This window comes from Podarcis tiliguerta (assembly GCF_965153285.1).
Source record: "Podarcis tiliguerta genome assembly, chromosome: 16".
NCBI lineage: Eukaryota > Metazoa > Chordata > Lepidosauria > Squamata > Lacertidae > Podarcis > Podarcis tiliguerta.
This window is the reverse complement of record NC_139549.1, coordinates 29,143,305-29,162,945: the sequence shown is the minus strand read 5'-3', so window position 1 is coordinate 29,162,945 and position 19,641 is coordinate 29,143,305. Positions and strand designations below refer to the sequence as shown.

General features: G+C 45.7%; 1 protein-coding gene across 1 annotated transcript in view; it reads left to right on the top strand.

The window, feature by feature from the left end:
* Positions 1-19,641, top strand: part of SLC25A1 (solute carrier family 25 member 1) — a 54,748-nt gene that overhangs the window by 17,270 nt on the left and 17,837 nt on the right. Inside the window, exon 2 of the mRNA XM_083418362.1 lies at positions 17,448-17,555. Coding sequence (XP_083274488.1) covers positions 17,448-17,555 — 108 coding nt within the window. The remainder of the gene's footprint in view (positions 1-17,447; positions 17,556-19,641) is intronic.

Sequence of the window (19,641 nt, the reverse complement as noted above, 5' to 3'; positions counted from 1 at the left end):
TATTATTATTATTATTATTATTATTATTATTATTTGCTGTAACATTTTGTTGCAGTTTCACCTGGTCACGCATCAAATGTGCAGTTGCTGAGGGCTTGGCCGGTGACCCAGACATTGTTGGGGCATGTGGCTAGCGGCTCATTTCTAGCCCACGGACTTTACTGGGTGTGTTTGTGTGTTGTCTGAACGACAGTTCAGAGTGGTGCATGCTTGGTTGATTTAGGAGACAGGTTCCCTTTGAAGCTGCTTCTGTGTAGTTTTTAGAAAGCAAATTACTTGTTTGTTCTGAAATTGTTGTGTGGGACTTTGGACCGCAATAAAGATTATATATAATTACAGGGACGCAAGTGGCGCTGTGGGTTAAACCACAGGGCCTAGGGCTTCCCGATCAGAAGGTCGGCGGTTCGAATCCCCGCGACGGGGTGAGCTCCCGTTGCTCGGTCCCTGCTCCTGCCAACCTAGCAGTTCGAAAGCACCTCAAGGTGAACGTAGATAAATAGGTACCGCTCTGGTGGGAAGGTAAACGGCGTTTCCGTGCGCTGCTCTGGTTCACCAGAAGCGGCTTAGTCATGCTGGCCACATGACCCGGAAGCTGTACGCCGGCTCCCTCGGCCAATAAAGCGAGATGAGCGCCGCAACCCCAGAGTCGGCCACGGCTGGACCTAATGGTCCGGGGTCCCTTTACCTTTTATAATTACTTAGGATTTGAACTGTGCTCTCCCATGTCCTCTTCCGGCACTCTAACCACTGCACCACACTGCCGCTTTGAACAGAATGGGCACCCCAGCTGGCTCAAATAGCCCCTGATCTGTGATGCTTAGTGCAACTGCAGAAATGTTTCACGTCCTGTGTGTTTCTCTCCCTCCCATGAGGACTTTGAACCCATCGATTTGGTTCTCGCAACGGGGCAAAAGTCCTGGACTTGAATCCCCTCTTCTGCAATCTCCGGGGCAGGCGATGAGTGGCGTTTGGACTGTGCGTGCTTAATCTTTAGCTCGGAGCCAAAGGAGAAACTGTGCTGAAGGTCACGGCCGGTTATATCTCATTGGCAGTGAAAAATGTCGCCTGCGATCACTGACACCAGAATTGCCCTTTCCCCGACTGATCAGCAGTGGTTGGGTTTTTTTGCTTGTTTCAAAGCTGGCCGAAAGATTTCGCTTGGCTGCCTGTGGGTCGCTACCACAACCTGTTCCCATCCTATCATGTTGTCTTAAGAATATAAGAGCCTTAAGAATATAAGAGCCATCTAGTCCAGCGGCCTGTTCTCACAGTGGCCAACCAGATGCCTAGGGAAAGCTCAAAATCAAGACCTGACTACAAGAGCCCTCTTCCTTCCCGATCAGTGTTCAAAATTCGCCAGTCGCATTTCGCACCTGGCTCTCGGCCACTTGGAACCAAGTGAGGATGCCCAGGCAGCAGGATGGCGCCTGACATTTCCACCTCCTTGGAGGTGCCTGTTTGGGGATCCTTGGATCTTGCCGACTTTCACGCACCAACAGAATTCTGTCTGTGATATTTTAACTGGGCAATGGGAATGAATGCGAGGAACCCAAAAGTCGTGTTGGAAAATACGACTTTCTAGGCAAAACTAGGCATTCTGTTTTGGCGACTGTAACTCAGGTTTAAGGAGCCATTGGGCACCTAGCTTATACAGTGGTACCTCTGGTTGCAAATGGGATCTGTTCCGGAGGCCCATTCGCAACCTGAAAGGAACGCAACCTGCGTCTGCGCACGTGTGGGTTGCGATTCGCCGCTTCTGCGCATGCGCGTGACGTCATTTTGCCCGACTGCACATGCGCGAGCAGCGAAACCCGGAAGTAACCCTTTCCTGTACTTCCGGGTTGCCACAGGACATAACCTGAAAGAACGTAACATGAAGCGGACGTAACATAAGGTATGACTGTATTTGCTAAATGTCTTTAATGTTTTATTTTTGACCCTCAAAATTCAATGGGCACAGATCCGCTGGTGGCGGCTGTTGTTGTCCTGAACATCTGAAGAGCACCAGGTCAGGAAGGCTGCGTTCAACCATGGCTGGGATTTTGCTCCCCATTCTCGTTTTTGCCTCCTTTTAAGAGCACTGCACAGCTGCCAGCTCATCAGTGACAAGGCATGAGGTCCTTTTCAAGCCTCCAAGAGGAAAATTAAAAGGACTAACTGTGGGAGGCTGGAAACTGGAGCCATTTTTATGCCTGGAACAACAAACAAAAACCCCACAGGGCTAATACAAAGGATCCACCCTGCACTTTCCCCTGGGATTTCGCTGCAATTAAAACCCGACTCTGATTCAAGTTGAACCATTTAGCCCTTAACCATTTCGTGCATTAACAGGGATTTGCATTTGAGAGAAAGTGTTTTGAAAAGGCTGTGCCGCTGCGGGTTGCGCTCTTTTCATGTTGCGAACGGGCCTCCGGAACGGATCCCGTTCGCAACCATAGGTACCACTGTACCCAGTGGCGTAGCGTGGGGGGTGCAGGGGGGGCCGGCCGCACCGGGCGCAACATCGGGGGGGGGGGGGCGCTCACACTCGCAGCTCTCTGCCCCTGCTAAAATCCACGGGTTAGGGGGCGCAAATTACTTGCCTTGCCCCGGGTGCTGACAACCCACGCTATGTCACTGACTGTACCCACCCCGACTCCCAAACTCTGTACAGTGGTACCTCAGGTTACATATGCTTCAGGTTACAGACTCCGCTAACCCAGAAATAGTACCTCGGGTTAAGAACTTTGCTTCAGGATGAGAACAGAAAACGTGTGGCGGCAGCAGCAGGAGGCCCCATTAGCTAAAGTGGTGCCTCAGGTTAAGAACAGTTTCAGGTTAAGAACGGACCTCCAGAACGAATCAAGTACTTAACCCGAGGTACCAATGTATGTTAAGTCTTGCAGCCTCATCTGAAGGCTACTGGAGACATCCTTTAGCCAACCACTTGCAAGAATCTGTTTAGGTAAGTTTTTAATGTTAGATGCTTTATCATGTTTTTAATATTCTGTTCAGAGCCGCCCAGAGTGGCTGGGGAAACCCAGCTAGATGGGCGGGGTATGTATTTATGTATGTATGAATAAATTAAATCAAATCAAATCAAATCAAATCAAATCAAATTATTAAATTAAATTGATAAAAATATGTTCCCGGGTGTCACCACCACTGGAACCCTGCACTTTGTCGGTGTCAACTTTGACCTCCATGCACCAATGGAAGTTGGAGCAGGGAACCCAGAGAAAATCTTATAGCTCCTTGCCTTCCGTTTTTACTTTGCATGAAGTCCCTTCAAGTTCAGTTTCTCCTAGTAAGACCAAAAGCCTTGTTGTTGTTTAGTCTTTCAGTCGTGTCCAACTCTTCGTGACCCCCTGGACCAGAGCACGCCAGGCACTCCTGTCTTCCACTGCCTTCCGCAGCCTTAATAACTAGGAATGGATGACTTTGTCAGCATTTTAGTTTGGATTTCTCAGAATGTTTGCATGCCATTTTTACTGCAATAAATGCATTTTTGCAAGTAGTTTCCCCCTAATACAATGCATTTGTGTACACACTTTTCACGTGTATATTCATTTTTTGCACACTTATCTAGTGTCTATGCATTTTTGTGTACACATTACTTGGTTGGAGGAGTGTGGATTTTTGAAGAACGACTGTGTTTTTGGTGTGAATAATGTTGGAGAAGAACAAATTGGGTAGGTTCACATTTTGTATGCTTCCGACCTATTTCTAGAGCTGGTGAAGAAGTTAGCAGAGCTTTTGTCTTCTCCAATAGTTAATAATAATAATAATAATAATAATAATAATAATAATAATAATAAGCCCAACACACCCTGCCCCAACGTAACCTTGATCTTGCACAAAAGAAAGCTGAACTTTGTGACTGTATAAGCTAAGCAAATTGGCTGTGCTTCTGCTAATTCTGTGGGTTACAAGGAGCACAGAGGAATTTTGTAAGCCACGCTTTAAATTGTAGTGTAGTGCCACGCAAGGATTCAGGCTGAAATGGCGCTGGTGGGGATTCCCGTTCAGCACCACCAAATAGGAATGCATTAGTCCTTTTTCAAAAATCTTTAACGATTCTGCTTTGCTGGTTGACAACCACAGACTGCATGAGAAACCTGCCTGGAGTTTTCATTGATTCTGTTAGCCCAGCTTTCGGGCAATATACATATATTCTACAATTAATTACACTCTAGTTCCCTTCCGTTCCTATTTGGTTCGCACTCAGCTGCACCATGGGTTTCGTAGTATTGAAGTTTCACACAAGCGCTTCTACTATTCCCTATATGTGTTTGATTGAGCAATTGTGGGAGAATCTAGAACAGGGGTCAGCAAACTTTTTAATCAGGGGGCCGGTCCACTGTCCCTCAGACCTTGTGGGAGACTGGACTATATTTTTTTTTGGGGGGGGGGGAATGAACGAATTCCTATGTTCCACAAATAACCCAGAGATGCATTTTAAATAAAAGCGCACATTCCACTCATGTAAAAACACCAGGCAGGCCCCACAAATAACCTAGAAATGCATTTTAAATCAAAGGACACATTCTACTCATGTAAAAACACACTGATTCCCGGACCGTCTGCAGGCCGCATTTAGAAGGCGATTGGGCCGGATCCGGCCCCCAGGCCTTATTTTGCCTACTCATGATGTAGAATATGAGTTGAATACACAGTGGGAAGCTTTGTGGGTCTTGGTAAATCTCTGTACTGTTTTTGGAACACAATTTGTGGCGCCTTTTGTGCTTCAGCGTGTCCTAGCCAGAGTTGGTGCTTTGCATGACTTTATTATTTTCAGTTTTATAAGCTAAGTGCAGGGCTTTTGTGTGTGTGTGCTTGCGGGGAGGGTGGCTGGAGGTTACAACAGAGCTTTTATGCAATTGCCAATCAGTATATCTCTCTCTTCTCTTTTCCACCTACCTACTTGTCTCTCGGCAAGTGGCAAAGGTTCTCTGCAGGAGCCACTAATTTGGAAAGCTAAGAGCACCCTTGGGGTAAACTTTGAAGGGCTGGCTTTTTAATGCAGGCTGATGGCCGCATTTCTTTCTTTTCTTTTCCCCCAAAATTTTTTATTCATTTTATAACACAAATAAAGAACACAAACAGAAAAACAAACCATACAAACAAATTCTTGTCATATCCTTATTTTTCTAAACATTGTTAAATGGGTTTCCCGAAGTCTGATTTTCATTTTACTTCATCTTTAGCAGTTTACATATACAGTGGTACCTCGGCTTACATACGCTTCAGGTTACAGACTCCGCTAACCCAGAAATAGTGCTTCAGGTTAAGAACTTTGCTTCAGGATAAGAACAGAAATCGGGCTCTGGCGGCGCGGCAGCAGCAGGAGGCCCCATTAGCTAAAGTGGTGCTTCAGGTTAAGAACGGACCTCCGGAACGAATTAAGTACTTAACCCGAGGTACCACTGTATCATAGTTTCTAACCATCTTTTTTTTAATCACACTTAAGATAACTTCACATTTTATCGCTTACAAATAATATTATTTTAAAACACACTATCTTCCACTTCTAACCCTACAGCCTATATCCACATCCAAAGCTATTCTAAGATTTAAATATTAACATATTTTTTTCAAATATTCCTTAAACTTCTTCCAGTCTTCTTCCACCGTCTCTTCTCTCTGCTCTCGGAGTCTCCCGGTCAGTTTGGCAAGTTCCATATAGTCCATCATCTTCATCTGCCATTCTTCGATAGATGGTAAATCTTGTTTCTTCCAATTCTTCGCTAGCAATATTCTCACAGAAAAAAAGTAACATCCTTTTTGGGGATTTCACCCCGATAGCCGCATTTCTTAGAGGCCTTCTGTAATCACTTTGTGTAGGAATGCGCAACCTTATTAGTTCCACTGGCCGGAGCCTTCTCAGGATTGGCCTCCTGGGCCAAATTTGACAGGTGGGTGTGTTTTCGCTGACCGGGACTTCAAATTACCTTGAAGTAGTGCACTTCTCAGAGGAAGGGTCTGTCCACATCCCCCGCCTTCATTTCAGCATGGGGCATAAGAAAGCTGGGGGCTGAGACGTTTTCCTTGCGAGTTGCTCTTGGCCACCACTTTTTAAAAAGTAAAATAAAATAATCCATGCTTCTAGCTCTCATGACTGCAGAGGCAGGCTTTGAAAACTGGGGCTGAAGTCTCTGCATGGGAATCGCTTTCCCGGCGCTGGTTGTTTCCAAGTTCACACGGCAGTTTTGCCAGCTGGAAAACGATTGCCAAATCTTGGCACTTGAGAAGAACGTCTCCTCCGTGCGAGAGGGGCAAGGTGCCGCAGTTGTGCTAAGAGTCTTCCGAGTGGCGGGCACGGTGCCCAGCTGAATCATGTCAAGCCCTGTATAATCCCTTGCTTGAAGGAAGGAACGGCTTTTCACCTACCCAAAGCTCCCTGCTTACACAGCTGAGATTTGAACAAGCCGGTTTTCAGCTGGGAGGACCTGGGGGCCTGACTCTCCCCCCCCTCTATTTTGTTTTTTTGTGTAATATTTTTTATTAAGGGTTTTACATAAAAGGAAAAACAGAAAAAAAAGACAAAAAGACAAAAACAACAACACAGAAAAAAACAAATAAAAACAATTCCATTTTCATAATATTCCTTGCGTTTACTTATTTCCCTGACTTCCCCACACCTCCCCTCACTGTATTCCAGTTCAAATATTTAATCAGCAAATCCCTTCCCTCTATCTTAACTTAATCTTTATCTTAATATCTTAATATGTCTTGATCTTTTCTTAATATCTTAATATGTTAAACCTTTTAATTTTATACCTTTTAACCTTCGAATTTTCCATACTCCTTCACCACTTTGTTGCTAATAACCTTTTAACCTCAATCCGATGTCATTCTAACATTCATCAATCTTATAATATTTCTGTAAATAGTCTTTAAATTTCTTCCAATCTTCTTCCACCATCTCTTCTCCCTGGTCTCTGATTCTGCCATGCCCTCCTCTCTATTTTGGGGGAAGCTTGCTTATTTTGAAGTCCACAAGATTTCTGCTCCTTGAAATTATTTTATTTGTCAGATTTGCAGCTGCCGCCACCACTCCTGGTGATTTTTAATCGTTTATTTGATTCAACTTTATGGAGAAAAATACAAAACTTAATATCTTTCTCTTTTTTTACCCAAATGAAGACTTTGATCCAGATCTGTGGTTCCCAGCATACCGGCACAGACCCCACAGGGGAGGCAATTTGATTTTTAAGGGGGCAATTTGAGAATGAGTTATTAACAGTGAATGGCCTTCTAGGCTTCCTCCATGTGAATAGGATATAAATTTGAATAATAAGAATTATATGTCACGGGGTGGGGGGGGCATCAGGATTTTAGAGCTCCCGTTCCTCGGTCCCTGCTCCTGCCAACCAGCAGTTCGAAAGCACATCAAAATCCAAGTAGATAAATAGCTACCGCTCCGGCGGGAAGGTAAATGGCGTTTCCGTGTGCTGCTCTGGTTAGCTAGAAGCGGCTTAGTCATGCTGGCCACATGACCTGGAAGCTGTCTGCGGACAAACGCCGGCTCCCTTGGCCTATAGAGCGAGATGAGCACCGCAACCCCAGAGTCGGCCACGACTGGACCTAATGGTCAGGGGTCCCTTTACCTTTACCTAAATGGGGCATGGCCAAAAAAGGTTGGGAACCACTGATCTAGATACAATAAAACATAAAAGGAGGAGTGGGAGAGAGAAAGGAATAGAGGGAGGGAAGGAGAGAGGGGAAGGAAGGAAGGAAGGAAGGAAGGGAAAGAAAGGTTGATTGATAAAGATAGAAAAATAAGATTCAAAAAATAAATATTGTTATTGGAAACCTGCTCATCTCTAAAAGAAATATAAAATGTCAGTTCTGGTTGTTTTCTCCCCTTTCTAGGAAGTACCGGTAATCTAAAAGTTTCCTGTGCGGGAGGGATGGGGAACCTAAACCCCACCCCCCCAAGCTAGTGCTGGAGCCCCAGCTCCCATCATCTTGTTGGAAGTGCAGCAGGGACCATTCAGTTTAATTCTGTTAGTGCTAAAGTCAGCTAGCCCAAAGGTGGGAACTGGTTGAAGCGTTGCTTAGCAACCAAGCTGAGCAGCACGATATTCACTGAGGCAGCACGTGATTGGCTATGTCGTTCTGAGGTTAGTTTTCCCTCTGTATATTTGATTGACTGCCTGCCTGCTATGTGTAAGGCCTGAAGGTAAGGCAGACGATATTTCTCCCTTTCTCCTCAAATAATAAAATATTTTTGTTCAGTTTGTGGAGAACACACGCACGCACCAGCTTGATAGACCAGGGATGGGGAGTCTGAGGCCTGAAGACTAAATACCCCACCCCAGTGCCTCTTTTTCTGGACTCCATCTATGCTGTTTAATTGACTTTGCTAACACAGCCCTGAGTGTTGGCCATACAGGTTGGGGTGGATGGTAGTTAGAGACCAATAGCATCTGGAGGGCCATAGATTCCCTACCTTTGTTATACAGGCTGGGGCAACAATTGTTCTTGGATCTTGACTTATTCTCAAGGAAATCTTTGGGTGGATCTACACACAGAGGGACCCCCCCCCCCCCGTTATAAATAAGTCATAAATTAAATCATTATAACAAAAGAAAAAGAAAAAAACTCTATGTAAAATCGTGTAGAAATGTTTTTTGCTCTGCAGCGCCACCTGGTGTTGCATGTTTATAACACATTCTAAACATTGTTTTTTGACTAATATAGCTGAGTCCTCTGTGTGTGTGTGTGTGTGTGTGCGCGCGCTGTGCAAAAATTACAATGTGGGGAAAACCATGAAGCCAGCCAATGCTTTTCTCGATTCCTGCTGCCCCTGTTAACTCCACCAGCTCAGCTTTCCCCAGCCTCACGAAGGGGGGCGGGGCAGTGAATCACAAGAGCAGGCGCCGGCAAAAATCACGATGCAGGAAAAGGCATTGTGATATATCAGTATACAGCGGTACCTCAGGTTAAGTACTTAATTCATTCCAGAGGTCTGTTCTTAACCTGAAACTGTTCTTAACCTGAAGCACCACTTTAGCTAATGGGGCCTCCTGCTGCTGCCGCTCCACCGGAGCACGATTTCTGTTTTCATCCTGAAGCAAAGTTCTTTACCTGAGGTACTCTTTTTGGGTTAGCGGAGTCTGTAACCTGAAGCGTATATAACCTGAAGCATATGTAACCCGAGGTACCACTGTATTGTGATATTCCTAGGATTTTTAATCCTTTAAGCACTTCTGCCTAGTCTGTGCCTACGTTCTCCTTTGGTTACCAAAATAAACATAAATAAATAAGCACTTCTCCGGTTGTGCATACACAGCCAGTCGAAGATGGAGCGAACTGTGGTCCAGGAATCCACATATTCAGACCACTCGCACTCATCAGCCTGGGATTTGAACTAAGATTTACTGAACCGGGATAGAGCTCTGTTGCAAGAAGCATTTGCTCAAGGCTGGGCTGTGTTGCCATAGTTGAGTTTCGGGCTTCCTGGGGTATTGCATCCCAAAGAGTCAGCCTGAAGAAAGAGCCTTTTGTTCAGCCCACTCTGTGCAAGGCAGGGTTCAGCGGTTTCTTTCTTGGGGGAGCCGAGAGTTGCTGAAGAGCAGCCCTGGAGGACAGCAACACAATAGGGAAAGATTTAGCGGCTTAAAGTCAAAACCACCCATTGTTTCAGCCAAGCAGTCCTTAGGTCGGCCTGGGGCACACACATTCTCATGTGTCAGCCTGAGCAGAATGTTAAGTGGCCTTTCCCCTTAAAAAAGAGCTAGAGAAAGATTCTAGTCCTCATGGGACAAAAGGACCAAATTAAATAGGAACATGAGAGGGAGTCCAGCTCAGTACTGGCAACAGCTCTCCAGAGTAACAGACCGGGATATTTCAAGGCTTAAAGTAGGGATATTCTTTTGGGAGGGAGAGGCATAGCTGTCAACTTACAGATTTGAAAATAAGAGACCAGCAGCCTTGAAAATAAGGGACCAGCAGCCAAAATAAGGGACCTGCAGCCTCACCTGTGCCAGGCACTCCAGTCTTCCTGTCCTCCTGCAGTCTAGTCAAACTCATGCTGGTAACTTCGAGAACACTGTCCAACCAACTTTGTAACCAGAGGTTCAACTGAACAGAATCTGAATCACATGCACCACAAGGCCTATGCAGCCTCAACTTAAGATGCCTTCCCGGTCTGGCTTTGCACTGCAAAGTTTGCAGCAGCACGTGCAGCAAAATGGCGTCCAGCATTTAAAAACCTCCTCAGCTTGCATTAACTAGCCACACACAAAGCATGCAAGCTCCACCCCCCAGTCGTTCTTAGACTTCTTATTGGGTGAGCAACACAGCCAAGCAACACAGTTGGAGCCTCCCTCCTCCCTGGCCGGCAGGGAGGGAGGGAGAGGAACGGCTTCCTTTGAAATTTAAGGGACGACATTTAAGGGACCTCCATCAATAAGGGACATGGCACTGGAATAAGGGACTGTCCCTTCAAATAAGGGGCACTTGACAGCTATGGGGAGAGGATAATTTTTATTAGATTTTATTGTTGTTGCTGTTTAGTCGTTTAGTCGTGTCTGACTCTTCGTGACCCCCTGGACCAGAGCACGCCAGGCACTCCTGTCTTCCACTGCCTCCCGCAGTTTAGTCAAACTCATGTTGGTAGCTTCGAGAACACTGTCTAACACTGTCTCGTCCTCTGTCGTCCCCTTCTCCTTGTGCCCTCCATCTTTCCCAACATCAGGGTCTTTTCCAGGGAGTCTTCTCTTCTCATGAGGCGGCCAAAGTATTGGAGCCTCAGCTTCAGGATCTGTCCTTCCAGTGAGCACTCAGGGCTGATTTCCTTCAGAATGGAGAGGTTTGATCTTCTTGCAGTCCATGGGACTCTCAAGAGTCTCCTCCAGCACCATAATTCAAAAGCATCAATTCTTCTGCGATCAGCCTTCTTCATGGTCCAGCTCTCGCTTCCATACATCACTACAAAGATTATTATCAAATATCTTTTTGTTGTCCCGACTAAAACACTAACCTAGATAAAATAAATGCATAGATCCAGAGGGAAAGAAAGAAAAAAGAAGAGGGGGAAAGAAAGAGAAAGAAAGAGAGATGGAAGAAAGATTGAAAGAGAGAGACATGGGTCCAACTGCGACCACGTGGAGATCTCTGGATGCTGGGTTGGTGATTGATATCTCCATCTGACTGGCGCCTCCAGCTTTCTTAAGTCTGACACTCTAACCAATACTCCACACTGCCTCCCCAGAGTACTTCTGCTATGGGGCAGCTGTATAAAGTAGGCAGATAAATATATGGAAAGCAAAACATCACTTAGAGAAGGATGTGAAATATTTTCCTAGAAGCTTGAAATTGTTTCTATTCTGGATTGTTTTATTGGATGTTTTAATGTGCTTTGAGGTTTGTTCTTTAAAATATAAAGCGGTATAGGAATGAAGTAATAATGACTATAATAATAATAGACTTCATTGGAAAAAAATGGCACAGAACAGGGGTAGCTAACATGGTTCCCGTGAGATATTATTGGAACATTGTTAGACTTGAATTGGTTTTACTTTGGGTTGTGTTGTTGGTTGTTTTAATGTGTTGCAAACCGTTTTGAGATCCCCCCCTCCCTTAAAATACAAAGCTGTCTAGAAATGAAAGGAATAATAATAATAATAACAATTATTATTATTATTATTATTATTATTATTATTATTATTATAAATTTCACTGCAAAAATAAATAAATAAAAGGGTGGCTGGACCATTCCATTGTGGCGACCGTAACCTAGGTTTAATGTGCCATTTGACGATAAGCTTTATATATCTGGGTTTCTAGCACCGTATTGGAGGGTTTGAAGAATCTTGCTTCTGTGGTGTGAGAATTAACTGAGCTGGCAAACTCCCAAAGGCCAGCCTTTTATATTTCCCTCCGTCAGACGGCGGGAACAAGGGCTAAGTTGGATCAATGCAGGGGGGTTTCCCCCCAACCCGAAAATAATAGAGAGGCCTCACTTTGGAACCCTGTTGCCTTTTTAAGAATGGAAGACCCTTTTGAAAGCAGGCGTAATCTTTTGCTAGAGCAGGTCAAGGAGATGAGATTGCTCCCAGGGGCTTTGGGGGCGTGAGAAGAATCTGGAGGAGGAATGGCTGCTGTTTTAATTCCGAGAGCACCCAGAACTAGTTTATCAGGTAACAGGATAAGCGGCCAGAAGCAAGCATTCAAATAGACTTTATTCAGTCCCTGCCCTGTAGAAAATCTCTCTAGTGAGAGGCGCCTTGAAATCTTTGTTGCTCTAAAAAACACACAACACGTTCCATTCAGCAGAGATTTAAGGTTAGGGCAGCTAGCTGGCCTAATTCACAGGGGACCATCGTCCTTTTAAAGTGCTGCCCGGTTTAAAGACTTTTGAAAAATTAAATATTGTTATCATTCCTGTTCTGTGCTCCTGCAGTTTTTTTTCTTTTTCTTTTTTTTGCATTTGACTTTGTTCTGCGATATTTTTTGGGTGTCGTTCAGAGATTTCTTTCAATTATGAATCAATATATATACAGTGGTACCTCAGGTTAAGTACTTAATTCGTTCTGGAGGTCCGTTCTTAACCTGGAACTGTTCTTAACCTGAAGCACCACTTTAGCTAATGGGGCCTCCCGCTGGAGCACAATTTCTGTTCTCATCCTGAAGCGAAGTTCTTAACCCGAGGTACTATTTCTGGGTTAGCGGAGTCTGTAACCTGAAGCATTTGTAACCTGAAGCGTATGTAACCTGAAGCGTATGTAACCTGAGGTACCACTGTATATATAAATTAACGTAATAATAGTTCTTTTAATTAGGTGATTCATAAATAATAAAAAGTGTCCTGGGCCACAGTGGGCTCCCCCCTTTTCCATTTTTTAAATGACGGTGTTGTGTTTTGTGTAAACAGCTTAGGGATTTCACGCGTTAAGCGGCGTGCGAATATTGTAAATAAATTAAAAGCGATCTCGCTTGCATTTCCATGCCTGCGCCAGGATTCTGGGAAATGTAGTTTGTTCAGAGTGCAGAAATTTGGCATGCAACCCCCTGTCCCCTTCACAGAGCTAAAATTCACAGCGTGGTTTCCATTTCTGTGGAAATTGTAGGTCTGTATTGGGACTGGGTGATCTCCCAACAACTTTTAGCGCCCTGGACAAAACTCTACGGTTCCCAGGGTTCTTGGAGGGAGGCTGTGGCTGTTTGAAGTTGTATGTTGCTGTTTTGAATATTCAGATGGGAGCCTCTTTCTGCCATCCTTAGCTACCTGAAATTCTCATTTCTGTAAACGGGCCATCTCTGGGATAGATCAGCTGGAAGAGCAGGAGACACGGAATCTCAGGCTCTTGGATTCGAGACTCACATTGGGCAAAGGAATGAATGAATCTTTATTTGCGTCAGCCATAGCAATAAAACAACTGTACAATATACATAGAATAGAAATAAAAAGTCAATTATATTAAATACATTTTAGAGTTTTGAATCAATAGTCAAGCAGTGGATCTTATTCTGATTGCCGCAGCTAAAAACCTTGCAACCGTTGCTGTCACCTGCTCATCTTGATCTGCCAAGAGAACGGACACTGTGGCAGTGGCTGGGCGACCCGGAATGGACAATAAAAGAGGGGTGATAATCTCATTCCTCAAGTCTTTATAAAGAGCTCAAGCCAGCAGGGCATGTGCCATCAATTCAGTACTGCCATCTCCACAGGGACACAAGCGTTTTTTGTGTGGAATCTGTAGGAATCGTGACAATCTTGAGAGAGTAAAAGCGTGTCTATATTTTGGAATTCCTAGGTGATGCAGAGAGGTGCCAGAGATTCGAAATGGGAAGGTGGAAAATAGTCATACCATGGGCAAAATTTCCTTATTGTGGCCAAGTTGTTCTGATGCTTGATATCATTTAGGCACTGACAAATTAGACTGTTTGTTTAACTAAAACACAAAGTGAGTAGCTGTTGTGGTGATAAACCACAAGAGTGAAGTTTTTGATAGACGGTTTTAGTCCTGGCGCTCTTGTGACAATCTTGCAGCACTAGGGATATTAGACCGGGGGGATCTTAGTTTAGGCGAAGCTAATAGTTAGGTGTCCTACGCCAGATCCACATTGGGCAAAAGATTCCTGCATTGCAAGGGGGTTGGACTAGATGACCACATGATCCCTTCCAACTCTGCAGTTCTATAATTTTTCCACCCACCCTCCCCTGTAAAAATCTTTCAGCGGTTGTGTGGGCCATCTCTCAAAGTCTGGCGCAGGAACAATCTGTGGCGCTTTCAGTGCCGAAAGCCAGTCCCGGGGGCCAAGTCCTCATTTAATCGAATTTTCAGCATGCATGGAATATTTCCCCCTTGCGGGCCTGCCGACATCTTTGTCATCATCGTGAGATCTGAAAGCCTGCTCTCAGCTGATGCAGATCCTGCTTCCTCCTAATTTCCTGGCCTGGGCGTTGACTGGGCATGCTCCTGTCCCAGCCAATGGCAACGGGCAAATGCCTGGTGCTGAGTCATGCTTGGGTGGTGCGTTCCTCTTGGTGAATGATAGTAGGGGAAAGAATGACTCGGCCAGTTGACAGGGTCAGGACGTGAGGGCGGATTTCCATAGCCACAGAGGGAGGTCAGGTTTCAGGAAGGTCTCTCTGTGTGGGCCAACCAGCTGGAGATTAAAAATATAGCACATCAAAGCTGTTCAGATGCATAGGCTGCCGGACGCGCCTGATTTTTGGAGCATGACTGTGCTTAAAAGTTATGAGGAGAGCTGTTTTCTTGCTGCTGAGAGCCAGTGGGGTCTAGCAGTCAGAGTTTTGCACTGGGGGTGGCAAAAGAGCCGGATTCAAATCCGCACGCAGCCATGGAGCTCACTGGGTCAGTCTTGGACGAAATAATAATAATAATAATTTATTATTTATACCCCACCCATCTGGGTTTCCCCTGCCAGTCTGGGCGGCTTCCAACAGAACACAGAAGAAACTTTCAAACAACTATCCTGAACAGGGCTGCCTTCAGATGTCTTCTAAAAGTCAGATAGTTGTTTATTTCCTTGACATTTGGTGGGAGGGCGTTCCACAGGGCAGGCGCCACTACCGAGAAGGCCCTCTGCCTGGTTCCCTGTAACCTCACATCTCACAGTGAGGGAACCGCCAGAAGGCCCTCAGATTTTGACCTCAGTGGAAACACTCCTTCAGGTATACAGGACTGAGGCCGTTTAGGACTTTAAAGGTCAGCACCAACACTTTGAATTGTGCTCAGAAACGTATTGGGAGCCAATGTAGGTCTTTCAGGACTGGTGTTATATGGTCTCGGCGGCCGCTCCCAGTCACCAGTCTAGCTGCCGCATTCTGGATTAATTGCAGTTTCCGGGTCACCTTCAAAGGTAGCCCCACATAGCATTGCATAGTCCAAGCGGGAGATAACCAGAGCATGCACCACTCTGGCAAGACAGTCCACGGGCAGGTAGGGTCTCAGCCTGCGTACCAGATGGAGGTAGTAGAAAGCTGCCCTGGACACAGAATTGACCTGTGCCTCCATGGACAGCTGTGAGTCCAAAATGACTCCCAGTCTGCGCACCTGGTCCTTCAGGGGCACAGTTACCCCATTCAGGACCAGGGAGTACTCCACACCTGCCCACCCCCTGTCCCCCAAAAACAGTACTTCTGTCTTGTCAGGATTCAACCTCAATCTGTTAGCCGCCATCCATTCTCTAGACAACCACTCTCTCTCTCTCCATGTCACTACAGGATGATATTCTTGGCTAATGCGTTTTGCAATCCTGTCTGATGTTTGCTTGCGAAATCTGGAAGTTTTGAGCAGGGGAGAGGTTGGGTTAGGTTAGAGGTGGCTGAAATGATAGCTGTTCACAAAGGATAGAAAATGCCTGGCAGCAGCTTACAACATCTGCCTCATTAAGTGTTCTGCAACTAATGAGGATTAATGCACACGTGAAGCCTATAAAATGAATGAGGGTTCCTTTTTTATTTCCAACCACAGTGCGGTTTCCAGAGTGACATAAGAGTCAATCCCCTTCAGGGGAAACTCTGGGGAATTGTAGCTCTGTGAGAGAACTAGGGGTCTCCTAAAAACAATAAGCACTGAAGCTCACAGGGGCTCCTCAGGCCAGTCACTTTCTCTCAGCCTAACCTACCTCAAAGGGTTGTTGTGAGTATAAAATGAAGAAGAAGAGGAAAGGTGGGATATAAATGTAAATACAGTGGGATCTCAGTTTTTGAGTGTCTCAGAAGCCGGGCGTTTCAGTTTTTGAACGCCGAAAACCCGGAAGTAATTGCTTCCGTTTTCAAACGCGCCTCGGAAGTTGAATGGCTTCTGAGGCGCATTTCTCAATTTTCTCAATTGAATTTTCCAACCACCCATTGCACCTCGGTTGTTGAACATTTCAGAAGTGATACGGTCTTCCAGAATGGATTACGTTCAACAACTAAGCTTCCATTGTATCAATAAATAAATGTGAGGGTTGAGAGGACTGAGTGTTCCTTCACAGAAGTTTCGAGAAAAGGGTTGTCACAGAAAAGAGTTCTAGCCTAGCAGTCTCCCTGACATGCTAGATTTCTGTGTGCAGAATTTTTGTTGTTGTTGTTATGGGGGAGGAGTCCATTATGTTGATCACCCGCTTGCAGTTTCCAAGGGGATATCCCAGATCGGGTATTGCTATCTTCAGGAAGTATTCCGCTGAACCCAGTATTGCCTTATTCATTTAATGTGGGAGTGTTTGAACTTCTCAGTGTTTTCTACATCTGATTTTCCACCGTGAGGACAGGATACCAGACTAGATGGGCCTTTGGCCTGATCCAGCTGGTCTCTTCTTATGTTATGTCCTTGCAAAACCACATCGTCTTGGTTTATATTCTCAAATAATTTGCAAACTTGGGCATGGATTTCCAATTCTTTATCATACAATGGTGGCACTTTGACACCATTGTGGTTACTGGGGAGCTCAGCAGCCAAAATGACAAGAACTTTAAAAAAGAATGGAAGAAGTTCATAATTTATATACAAGATCATTGTAAGCAGGTTAAAACATTAGCAGGATTTTAAACACACTTGTAATGTAACAGAATGTACGGATAATTTAGGAAGACTACAAATTGGAGTAGTATTGATATGCAGTGGAAAATAGTAACAATCGGACCATGGAAGGGATGGGGGGCAGGGACAGGAGATTAAGAGTAAATCGACATTTGGATTTGGAATTGATTTTTGTTATATGTATATATATTTGAAAACCAAATAAAAAAATATTTCCAAAAAAGAGACACCATTGGTTTCTGCTGGATGAAATACAATTGCCTCTGGTCTATATTTTGGGAATCCCGCAATGTGTTTTAAGTTTTTACTCTGCTAACTATATGTTGAAATCTGTTCTGGATGAATATTGAGTAGAATTTCCATGACAGATGTAGCCAGGCAGAAGGAGAAAAGAGTGTTGATGCGATTCTTTTGGAAATGGGGGGTTGTTTTTATTTTGCTTTGCTTTATTTTTTCCCCTAGGTGGCATCGCTGGCGGCATTGAGATTTGCATTACATTCCCCACAGAGTATGTGAAAACGCAGCTTCAGCTGGATGAGAAAGCAAACCCGCCCCGCTACAAAGGGATTGGTAAGTCTTCACCAGACGGTAGGACTGAAACCCGCCAGATCCCTCACTGTCCGTTGTCTGCTCCAAACCGATTCCCGCAAGCAAACCAAAACATGACCCTGGCCAGGCTGTTCTGAGAGGTGCCATGGGGGAAGAGCCACATTTTGCAGGTGGATGAATGTGTGGTTATTTACTTGGTTATTTAAACAATTAAATATTGGGTTTTTGAGCTGGGATATGTACTAGCTTCATGCAGCCTTTCAAGTGGACGCAGGAGGCGCTGTGGGTTAAACCACAGAGCCTAGGACTTGCCGATCAGAAGGTCGGTGGTTCGAATCCCCGCCACGGGGTGAGCTCCCGTTGCTCGGTCCCTGCTCCTGCCCACCTAGCAGTACAAAAGCACGCCAAAGTTCAAGTAGATAAATAGGTACCACTCCGGCAGGAAGGTAAACGGTGTTTCCGTGCGCTGCTCTGGTTCGCCAGAAGCAGCTTGGTCATGCTGGCCACATGACCCGGAAGCTGTATAGCGGCTCCCTCAGCCAATAGAGCGAGATAAGTGCTGCAACCCCAGAGTCGGTCACAACTGGACCTAATGGTCAGGGGTCCCTTTACCTTTATGTACTTGCTTCATGCAGCCCTTCAAGTGGGTGGGGGAATATTATTATTATTATTATTTATTTATTTATACCCTGCCCATCTGACTGGTTTGCCCCAGCCACTCTGGGTGGCTTCCAACAAAATATTAAAATACAACGGTCTGTTAAACATTAAAAGCTTCCCTAAACAGGGCTGCCTTCAGATGTCTTCTAAAAGTCTGGTAGTTGTTGTTCTCTTTGACATCTGGTGGGAGGGCGTTCCACAGGGCAGGTGCCACTACCGAGAAGGCCCTCTGCCTGGTTCCCTGTAACTTAGCTTCTCGCAGCGAGGGAACCACTGCCAGTTTTCTGTCCCGTGAGTTGATCGCAGTCTCTTGGAAATTGGACTTCCCTGTGCTAGAAGAAAGAATACTTAGCAATGGTTGAGGGACCCGACATGGACAATAGTAGAGGGGTAATAACCTTAATCCTCAAATCTTTATAAAGAGTGCAACCCAGAAGCACATGAGCCACTGACTCAATACTGCCATCTCCACAGGGACACAACCTTTTTTCCAGTGGATTTTTTTGGGGAAATCGATCCTCAAGAACAACCAAATATTGCAAAAGCACGTCTGTATTGTTTAAATTTTGCAAATAGGGTGCCAAAGTGTCAAAATGGCTAAGTGGAAAACAGTCATACCATGGACAAAATTTCCTTATTGGGCACCGCATGTCATGGTGTGTGTGGGGGGGGGTTCCACCCCCTCCCTTATTTATCCAGCCCAAGGAAACAAAGCCCTTCAGGACCACCCTGTCCCTTGCGGCATTCACCGGTGGCGTGCAATGTAGCCGCTCAGTTGAGCCTGACGGATGTCCCCTCACCTCCCCCCCTTTAATATAGCCTTGAGCTCTGACCGTTCTACCATACGATAGCAAGAAGGAAAGGAGCGACCGGGGACCTCGTGTGCCGCAGGCAGTAGCTCAATGACTCATCGCCTAGCCTGTTTGCCCGGCTGACTCGCTAAGGAGGTTGGCGGCGTTCCAGCCTGGCTGGAGCGTGCCGGATTTGCAACCGATGAGACACGCTGTGCTGCAGAACCCCCTTAGCGGCTTGGCACCGGCCTCACTCTGCAGGTAGCAGCGGCACAGGGGCTGCTTGCAATCCGGAGCCATGGCAAGGATAGGGAGAGTCGTGCGGGAAGAGCTGTGTGCCCACGTTAAATTCGTGCGCGGAGAAAAGGGGTCGTTGAAGTGGGCTTTGTGCTGTTCTGGTGTCCTGCTGCTCTTAATGTTCCATCTTCCCTCCCTGTCCTTCTGACGTAGCCAGAAACACACGGTTTAAAAGCAAGGGCTCGAGGGTAGCCAAGGATACGGAGCAGTTCTGATTTGGCAGGATAAACACTCGGCTCCCCTTGTAGGTCATCACAGGAGAGGCTGATGATTTTTCGGCTTGACGTGGCCTGCTTTGCAAACTCTCCGCAGGGCCGACCTTGACCACCCTGCAGAGAGCTAGTGAGCCAAAGCAGTAG